Source organism: Salvelinus fontinalis, chromosome 41 (genome assembly GCF_029448725.1).
Source record: "Salvelinus fontinalis isolate EN_2023a chromosome 41, ASM2944872v1, whole genome shotgun sequence".
Classification (NCBI taxonomy): domain Eukaryota; kingdom Metazoa; phylum Chordata; class Actinopteri; order Salmoniformes; family Salmonidae; genus Salvelinus; species Salvelinus fontinalis.
Genome location: NC_074705.1, coordinates 18,181,293 through 18,191,762, shown reverse-complemented (window position 1 = coordinate 18,191,762; position 10,470 = coordinate 18,181,293). Strand labels below are relative to the sequence as shown.

The window sequence follows — 10,470 nt, the reverse complement described above, 5'->3', positions numbered from 1 at the left end:
TAAAGTGAAAACCCAAACCGGTCCCTGCATAAATACAGGTATATCATAAAATACGATATACCGCCCAGCCCTAGGTACAAGCCCAAGCAGCTGCTGAGCTGTGACACGTGGATCAACCACTTCAGGGCAGGCTACAAGAAAGATCTGATAACCAACAAAGAAGCATTGCTCTTCCAGAGGTTAGTGCGGGGTAAAAAAGAACGTCTGTGGGAAGGAGTGTACTGTATGTTTTATCTTGGACCTTTGCAGTATTTTTCATATGTATAATAACAAAGTGTGATTCAGGTGAATGGTATTGCTTGCTGCAGGCTTTTCAAACATTTCAAATGATTTTCAATCTATGCAAAAATCTATGCAAATCTATGCAAAGTGTGACTGCCAAGTCTAGCCTTGCAGCATACAGTACGTACACTATCTCACATTAACGGGATAGTGCGATATTTTGGAAATCAGGCCCTTTTTTCTACTTTCCCAGAGTCAGATGATGTCACGTTCCTGACCTATTTCTGTTAGTTTGTTGTATGTGTTAGTTGGTCAGGACGTGAGTTTGGGTGGGCATTCTATGTTGTCTGTTTCTAGGTTGGTTTGAGGGTTGCCTGGTATGGCTCTCAATTAGAGGCAGGTGTTTGGCGTTCCTCTAATTGGGAGTCATATTTAGGTAGGTTGTTTCACAGTGTTCGTTGTGGGTGGTTGTCTCCTGTGTCAGTGTTTGTCGCACCATACGGACTGTTCGGTTTGTTTGTAAGTTCGGTCTTTTGTGTAGTCATTTTCCTGTTCTTGAGTTCTGCGTTTTATGTAAGTTCGCATGTCCAGGTTTGTCTACTCCGTTTTGTTGTTTTGTTAGTTTATTGTCAAGTTCGTGTTTTCGTCTTTTCTGTAAATAAATATGTCATCACAACCCGCTGCGCCTTGGTTCAATCACTACTCCTCCTCTTCGGTTGAAGAGGATTACCGTGACAGATGAACTCATGGATACCGCAACACATGATACGTACTACACATGATATGTATGTCTCACAAATGCAATTTTGATTCATTACAACCTTTTTTTTAATTTACAGCTTTAATCTTTATATCTTCATACTGCTTTGCCTATTCATGTTCACTTATCAATAAGTCATTCATTTATAAAGCTATAACTTGTCATTTCATTGTGAGCCTTTATTCCCCAATTTCAGCGTAAATTTAATGTCAGTAATTTTATTTTGTGTGCGTTTGTTTTGATTCAACTGTAAGCCAACATGACTTAGAAGCAGTTGTGAATATTTTGTTAATTGTGGACAAACCTGCAAAGAGAGACGAACTACAGTTATATATAACAGTTATTTCTTCTGTTCCTAGACACTGACAATACATATACACACATATAGTAAAACCTTTCAGTTTAGAACTGATCACAACATCAATTTACTTTGAAAAAAACTATGTGTAATAATGACGCTTTTACACATCCTCTAAAGCTGATGATGCAGGGTCATAGGTCGTGTTGAGAAACTGTGTCACTTCAATGCTATCTGGCCTGCTTGAACACTAGAGGGTGTTTTCGTTTCTCTCAGTTATATTGTCTGTATGTTTATAATCGTAGCAAAATTGAAAGAATAGGACAATTTATGGATAATAATACAGTACAAATGAAAGCAGTTTATTTCTCCAAACAAATGTCACCTTGTGCTGTAATAATTGCAATATTCCACATAGGGGCAGGCTGTACCTTACAGTAAGTAACCTTTCTGTCTGCATGGTCTGCGCTACTGACTTACGGTGCATTCGGGAAGGTTTTCAGGCCCCTTGACTTTTTCCACATTTTGTTACGTTACAGCCTTATTCTAAAATGGATAAAATCAAATAATCTCCTCATCAATCTACACACAATTCCCCATAATGGCAAAGCAAAAACAGGTTTATAAAATGTTTAGCAAAATTATTACAAATAAAAAACAGAAATACCTTATTTACATATGAATTCAGACCCTTTGCTGTGCTGTTTCCATTTATCATCCTTGAGATGTTTCTACAACTTGATTGGAGTCCACCTGTGGTCCACCTGCTTGGCCTGAATGCCAAGCGTCACGTCTGGAGGAAACCTGGCACCATCCCTAAGGTGAAGCATGGTTTTGTTAGCATCCTATTGTGTGGATGTTTTTCAGCAGCAGGGACTGGGAACCTGGTCAGGATCGAGGGAAAGATGAACAGAGCAAAGTACAGAGAGATCCTTGATGAAAACCTCCTCCAAAGCGCCCAGGACCTCAGACTAGGGTGAAGGTTCACCCTCCAACACGATAACGACCCTAAGCACACAGCTAAGACAACGCAGGAGTGGCTTCGGGACTAGTCTCTGAATGTTCTTGAGCGGCCCAGCCAGAGCCTGAACTTAAACCTGATCAAACATCTCTGGAGAGACCTGAAAATGGCTGTGCAGTGATGCTCCCCATCCAACATAACAGAGCTTGAGAGGATCTGCAGAGAAGAATGGGAGAAACTCCCCAAATACAGTTGTGCCAAGCTTGTAGCGTCATACCCAAGAAGACTCAAGGGCTGTAATCGCTGTAGATCCATGGCCATCTTGTAGGTTGGCCCCTGGGCGCTCCACAGGGCCCGTGGAGCACCTTAACAGACTTTGCAGGGCCCCCAAAGATGGCTAAAATGAACTTGATGTACACTTGTTATGGTATTGAAACAATTCTGTAATATTCAAAAATGCACTCTACTCTGGACCTATGATCATGTTGGCCTAATAGACAAACATATTATGTATATTATTATGCCTGGACAGTATGGGGCATTGGACTGTAAATCACTCTCAGGTAAACAGCTTCTTGCTAACATAAATATCCTACTTGTAAAGTGATTTTTCACATTCCAAGTGACTAGAGGAATGCCATTCAATAATAGTGCACTTTCATTAGTTAATGTGCAGGAACACTCCATGGACTGATGTAGGCCACTAAATAAATACACATTTAGAAATAGAAAAATATGTTTGTCCATGGCATTGGTAAAATAGTTACAGGCCACAAAGCACATATATTTCTCATTTTATGTGTTTGTTTTCCTTTAACATGCTTCTGAGACTATTTGGAATCGCCTACTGTGCGCCAGTAAAATCCGATGCTGTCTCGAGAGCAACCTGGGACAGATGTTGTTCATAACGCGCGGCAGAGTCGAACCGGGAACTGTTGTAGCGTGGCAAACATGTCTACAGTCTCCAGTGTTCACTGATAAGCAGACTTGACATGGACATGGGTACGGATTCCACACAACCCAGAGGTCTCGTTAAATAAACTAGATTCGTAATTAGAGTCCTCTTGCTGCTGTCTTCGCACTCGACTTCGAATTCACGACTGGCATGGGGGCACGGTATTGATGCGCTCGGTATTGCGCTCAGATCTACAGAAGCCCACTCCGCCGGCCGCAACTCAACGCTTGAGGACGAAACTTCACGCTTTGGTGTGAGACTTTTGGAGTTGCCTAATTGGAACCGCAATTTAGAGCAATGACGGACTCTACAGCCTCAGACGCGGTGAGCACCATCCCGGATCCAACTATTGTTGATCCGTCGACTGTGAACGGCCAGTGCGACCCGACAGATCAACAGCCACCCAAAAGAGCAAGTCAGGGGGAACCTAAATTCAAGATGGACCAGGAGATGAAGATTAGCGATAGCGTGGAGGGGCAAGGTAGGTCGATAACTATGAGAAATCAAGCAAAAATAGAATACGCCTGCTATTTAAACGTAGACTAGGCTACTTTAGCCTAGAGTGCGTCTGAATTGTGATATATGTGCCCCTTCATTGGATAATATCGCAATATTATTAATACTTTTCAAGGAAGGTTTTTTGATGAATACTTTGTGCACCAGGCATTATTGCAGTCCACTAACACAATATAATAGTCTGTCGATAGTACAAAGTAAACCAACATTCCATGTACGTTTCGTATTTTTTCTTTTAGCAGAAGTATCTCAACAAACTAAACTTATAGTAATGCATTTGAGTTACTCTGAACGCTTATGGGCTACTCCCAGCACGTGTCTAGAATTTTGATTATACATTATAAGTAGTCTCTTTAAGCAGACTGGAGACCTGAAACAATTATGGATTAGACTTTACTTGAAGGGGGTATAGTAAAGCAGCCATAACACATTAATTACGTTTTACACTGACAGACAAACTGCGTGATAATATCAGGGCACTAACTCTATCACCGATCCTACACATCTAAGGAATACATCTCTGAGATAATTGTATCAATGACCATTATAGTATAGCCTACATGCTGGCACTCTGATCAGCCGACTCTAAAATAGAAGAATGTCCACACCCTCTAGCTCCTATATACAATTCACCTTATTCAAAACACATTTTAGAGGACTATGTATGTATTTATTACGCTTATTCTGTTGCAAAATGGTTCGTCTGTTTCAAAACATTTCGCAACAGAAACCGTTTATTCCAAACTGAAAAAGTTTTGCAACGAAAAAGAGGCTTTCTATCGGACAAATTCAGGTAGGTCTCTCCCGGTTTATTCCGTTTTTTTCTGTTTGCTTCCAATTGGTTCTTAAACTGTAAAATGGTTTCTTGTTGCAAGACGTAGTGAATACATCAAAGGCTTTTGAGGTCGCAGTCGGTAGGACTCAGCTAGTGACCAACATGATTTCATGTCTAGAAGATCATTTATCGATGGCCCACAGTCCCTCATCATTATCACTATTGTGAGACAGTAGTTTACTGTGTAACCCTACACTATTATCACACCTGTGCCAGTCCTCACACCTCTGGGTTTTCAGTAGTCTACAATACAAGGATCCCCCAAATTCGTGTGTTGCTTCATTTTTCTTTGTTACAGAAACTAGGAAGCTTCTTAGCATGTAGATCATCTTAAACCTTTTGTAGGCAATGAACAAAAGATTATGATATGAGTGCTAAAAGCATCCTGGAATCTCACCCTTGCTTAATACCGTGTTGCTTTTGACAGGCTTACTGGAGAGCAGCATGAGGCTAAAGCCCCACGAAGCTCAAAGCTACCGCAAGAAAGCATTGTGGGTCTCCTGGGTTTCCATCTTTGTGACGCTGATCCTGGCAGTAGCAGCTTTCAGTGAGTATACGTTTCTTCGTTCTCTTGTTCTCTCTGAGGGATGAGGGAATAAGCCTGGTCCCAGATCTGTTTCTGCTGCCTTGCCAACTCTGGTGAGTTGAGAAGACAGCACAAACAGATCTGTGACCAGGCTTTGAGGCAATGTCTTCCTGGTGATGATTTTTATATGCGACAGTTCCCAGTAGACTCTGATGAACTTGTCAATTTTGCAAATCTTATGACTATAGATAGCACGCCACATGTTGTATGGGTGTATCTACTATAACACATACCATACTGCACATGTTTACTAAACATACAACATGGCCAAAGGTATGTGGGCACCCCTTCAAATTAGTGTATTTGACTATTTCAGCCACACTAGTTGCTGACAGGTGTATAAAACCGAGCACACAGCCATTAAATCTCCAGAGACAAACATTGGCAGTAGAATGGGCTTATGAAGAGCTCAGTGACTTACAACGTGGCACCGTCATATGATGCAACCTTTCCAACAAGTCAGTTGGTCAAATTTCTGCCCTGCTATATCTGCCCCGGTCAACTGTAAGTGCCGTTATTGTGAAGTGAAAACATCTAGGAGCAACAACGGCTCAGCCGTGAAGTGGTAGGCCACACAAGCTCACAGAACAGAACCTCCAAGTGCTGAAGCGCATAGCGTGTGAACATCGTCTGCCCTTGGTTGCAACACTCAGTACTGAGTTCCAAACCGCCTCTGGAAGCATCGGCAGCACAAGAACTGTTCCTCTAAGAGCTGTTCGTTTAAGATCACTATGCGCAATGCCAAGCGTCGGCTGGAGTGGTGTAAAGCTCGCTGCCATTGGACTCTGGAGCAGTGGAAACGCGTTCTCTGGAGTAATAAATTATGCTTCACCATCCCAGACAAATCTGGATTTGGCGGATGCCAATGGTTTGTCAAGATCGGTGTGGAAGAACTTGACTGCGAGCCAGGCCTAATCGCCCAACGTTAGTGCACGACCTCACTAATGCTCTTGTGGCTGAATGGAAGCAAGTCCCCGCAGAAATGTTCCAACATCTAGTGGAAAGCCTTCCCAGAAGAGTGGAGTCTGTTATAGCAGCAAAGGGGGGACCAACTCCATATTGATGGCCATGATTTTGGAATGAGATGTTCGATGAGCAGGTGTCCGCATACTTTCGGACGTGTAGTGTGTCTTACAATGTTTCACTCCTGAAATGTGCAAAATTCAAAAGGTTTATGATGGTCTTAAAGTAGTAAACGATGCTTGGTAGGCATTTTGCTTAGCAATGATGGGTTGGCTAAAGTAGAAACAGATCTGACTGCCAAGCTACAGTAAATTGACAGGAATAGAAAATATACTTTATTGTCCACAGACAGTTCAGTGCCTAAAGTCAGTTCTGGGGTTAAGTACCTTGCAGGTATCATCTCCAGCTGTGTAGATACCTGCGATCTAACCAGCAGCCAGTCCAGTTAGGCACAGACAAGATACTTTTTTTTCATGTCTGGCCCTGGGATTGGAACCAACAACCATACAGCTACTGGTCTGCCTCTCTATCCTCTAGGCCATCTGCCACCCCCGGATGGCTTTCATCCTGCAGGTGGTCATGGAGTATTATTTCTAGACTGTTACTAGTTTGTGTTTCTATTGAACTTTCCTCCTCTATGTAACACTACATTCAGTTGAAGTCAGAAGTTTACATACACTTAGGTTGGAGTCATTAAAACTTGTTTTTCAACCACTCCACAAATTTCCTACTAACAACTATAGTTTTGGCAAGTCGGTTAGGACATCTACTTTGTGCATGACACAAGTCATTTTTCCAACAATATAATTCACTGTATCACAATTCCAGTGGGTCGGAAGTTTACTGAGTTGACTGTGCCTTTAAACAGCTTGGAAAATTCCAGAAAATGAAGTCATGGCTTTAGAAGATTTTGATAGGCTAATTAACATAATTTGAGTCAGTTGGAGGTGTACCTGTGGATGTATTTCAAGGCCTACCTTCAAACTCAGTGCCTCTTTTCTTGACATCATGGGAAAATCAAAAGAAATCAGCCAAGACCTCAGAAAACAAATTGTAGACCTCCACAAGTCTGGTTTATCCTTGGGAGCAATTTCTAAATGCCGTGAAGGTACCACGTTCATTTGTACAAACAATAGTACGCAAGTATAAACACCATGGACCCACGCAGCCGTCATACCGCTCAGGAAGGAGATGCGTTCTGTCTTCTAGAGCTGAACGTACTTTGGTGCGAAAAGTGCTAATCAATCCCAGAACAACAGCAAAGGACCTTGTGAAGATGCTGGAGGAAACAGGTACAAAAGTATCTATATCCACAGTAAAATGAGTCCTATATCGACATAACCTGAAAGGCCGCCCAGGAAGGAAGAAGCCACTGCTCCAAAACCGCCATAAAAAATCCAGACTACGGTTTGCAACTGCACATGGGACAAAGATCGTACTTTTTGGAGAAATGTCCTCTGGTCTGATGAAACAAAAATAGAACTGTTTGGCCATAATGACCATCATTATGTTTGGAGGAAAAAGGGGGAGGCTTGCAAGCTGAAGGACACCATCCCAACCGTGAAGCACGGGGGTGGCAGCATCATGTTGTGGGGTTGCTTTGCTGCAGGAGGGACTGGTGCACTTCACAAAGTAGATGGCATCATGAGGAGGGAAATTATGTGGATATATTGAAGCAACATCTCAAGACATCAGTCAGGAAGTTAAAGCTTGGTCGCAAATGGGTCTTCCAAATGGACAATGACCCCAAGCGTACTTCCGAAGTTGTGGCAAAATGGCTTAAGGACAACAAAGTCAAGGTATTGGAGTGGCCATCACAAAGCCCTGACCTCAATCCCATAGAACATTTGTGGGCAGAACTGAAAAAGTGTGTGCGAGCAAAGAGGCCTACAAACCTGACTCAGTTACACCAGCTCTGTCAGGAGGTATGGGCCAAAATTCCCCCAACTTATTGTGGGAAGCTTGTGGAAGGCTACCCGAAACGTTTGACCCAAGTTAAACAATTTAAAGGCAAACCTACCAAATACTAATTGAGTGTATGTTAACTTCTGACCCACTGGGAATGTGATGAAAGAAATAAAAGCTGAAATAAATCATTCTCTCTACTATTATTCTGCCATTTTACATTCTTAAAATAAAGTGGTGATCTTAACTGACCTAAGACAGGGGATTTTTACTAGGACTAAATGTCAGGAATTGTGAAAAACTGAGTTGAAATGTATTTTGCTAAGGTGTATGTAAACTTCCGACTTCAACTGTACATCATCTGTGAGGTGGACATATTGACAATAAAGCAAACAAACAAAGCATGTTGGAATAGTTATTGAAAAGCTCATATTTTTCTGTGTTGTATTAGAATACAGTAACTTCTATAGCTGTGTGATATAGCTCCACAAGACTTCTTCAGGATGGGACCCATGTGGATAAGATGACTCATGTTGTGCTTTGGGGTTGCAGGGTGGAGTATGGAATCAGATTTTTTCTCTCCGTGCTGTTTCATTTCAGCCAGTGTATGAATCTCAACCCCTCTTATAAGTCGGTCAAGTCATGACTTTTCAAACTTGACTGAGATTTTTTTTTTGTCGTTTGCACTTTTTTTTTTGCGTTGACAAACCGCCATGGCTGATTATAGAGTCATGCTATATTGTCACCCTAGGTTTTAGTTGCAGTTGGATTTCCCAGATGCAGTAGGTACTAGGTACAGTGGTTCACTGTAGATGTTCAGGTTTACCGCATAAAGTTGGTACCATGATCTTACCTTATTCCATGTCTTTAAATTATTTTGTCTTTTAATTTGTAATATATTCAACTAATACAACTAGTTTCAGGGACAAGTGAAAATGCAGCAGTGAATAGTGAATAGTAGACAGTGAAAAGTGAATACACAAACACTAACTTTCTATTGGCCAAGCGGCTCCATTCATCTCAGCAGCCGAGAATAAGTAAGGAGAGCAGGCTGCTGTTCTGCTGACTGGAAACAGATCTGGGAACAGATCAAAGTAGAGCCATATTCAGCAGCAATATTCAGAGGAGTTTCAAACTCAAGGTTGCAAGGGCCATGTCCCAAATGCCCCCTCTTCCCTATATAGCGCGCTACTTTTGACCAGGGCCCATATAGGGCTCTGGTCGAAGATAGTGCACTATATAGGGAAGAGGGAATAAGGTGCCATTCAGGACACAGATAAGGTTTGATACTTAGCCAAGGCTGTGAAGAATATATATAGCGAAGACTGAAGCCTTGATCAAAGGATGTGTACCTGTCTTGCCTAGAGCTATGCTTGTTATCTACAGCTAACAGTACATTCTAATACTGACATATTTGTGCCAAGCAGAGAGTCATCAAGTCCCATTTTTATTCTTTGGTATGGCTCATCCGGGTATCAATCGCCCAACCTTCCAATCTCAGGTGGATAATCTAACCACAAGTCCACTGAGTTGGAGAAAGATACAGCCATTGTAAAAAGTGATCTGCTGGCACACTGATATCTCATTACTCTGAAATCAACCTGCCCCTCAAGAGAGAAACAGAGAGGGCAACAAGCCCATGTTCAATCACCTCTTCCATGCAGTGTCAGTGTGGAATGAGAAATAGGAATTCAATTTATAATAGTTCTACAAGCTCTTGGTTTAGCCACAGTCCTAGTGGTATGGGTTTATGAGGACACACAATTGTTGTTATAGTATTGGATGAATCTGGTCTGTGATTGTGTTTTCGATTGCAGAGTTTCCTGTTTCTAAATGAGCAGCACATTTCCTGTTCTGATGAGGGCAGCAGTCCTTCCTCCTTTTCTCTGTCAGTGTGTGTGTGTTTGGTGGAAGTTACTTTACTTTTTAACCCCACTCTCATTCCCTTGCTCTTTCTCTCTCTTTCTCTCTTTCTCTCTCTCTCTCTTTCTCTCTCTCTCTCTCTCTCTCTCTCTCTCTCTCTCTCTCTCTCTCTCTCTCTCTCGGCAGGTTAAAAAACCCCTCACTCTCTATCTTTCTTTCTTTCTCTCTCTTTCTCTCTCTCTCTCTCTCTCTCTCTCGGCAGGTTAAAAAACCCTCTCTCTCTCTCTCTCTCTCTCTCTCTCTCTCTCTCGGCAGGTTAAAAAAAACCTCTCTCTCTATCTTTCTTTCTCTCTCTCTCTCTCTCTTTCTCTCTCTCTCGGCAGGTTAAAAAACCCTCTCTCACTCTCGCTCTTTCTCCCTGCTTAATAAACAATTAGTACATGATGTTCAGTTCATAGCATGAACCAAGAACCTTCAATAAATTACTTCAATCCATTTAGTGGCTTTACAATCCAGCATTGTAAATATACTGTACATAGGCTGAATCCCAAATGGCACCCTATTCTCTATTTAGTGCACTACCTTTGACCAGAGCCCACATATGGA

At 42.0% G+C, this 10,470-nt stretch overlaps 1 protein-coding gene across 1 annotated transcript in view; it reads left to right on the top strand.

Moving 5' to 3' along the window:
• The first annotated feature begins 3,122 nt into the window (after positions 1-3,122).
• LOC129840498 (transmembrane protein 163-like) overlaps positions 3,123-10,470 on the top strand; it is a 54,058-nt gene continuing 46,710 nt past the window's right edge. Inside the window, exons 1-2 of the mRNA XM_055908415.1 lie at positions 3,123-3,677; positions 4,975-5,094. Coding sequence (XP_055764390.1) covers positions 3,494-3,677; positions 4,975-5,094 — 304 coding nt within the window. The 5' untranslated portion in view covers positions 3,123-3,493. The remainder of the gene's footprint in view (positions 3,678-4,974; positions 5,095-10,470) is intronic.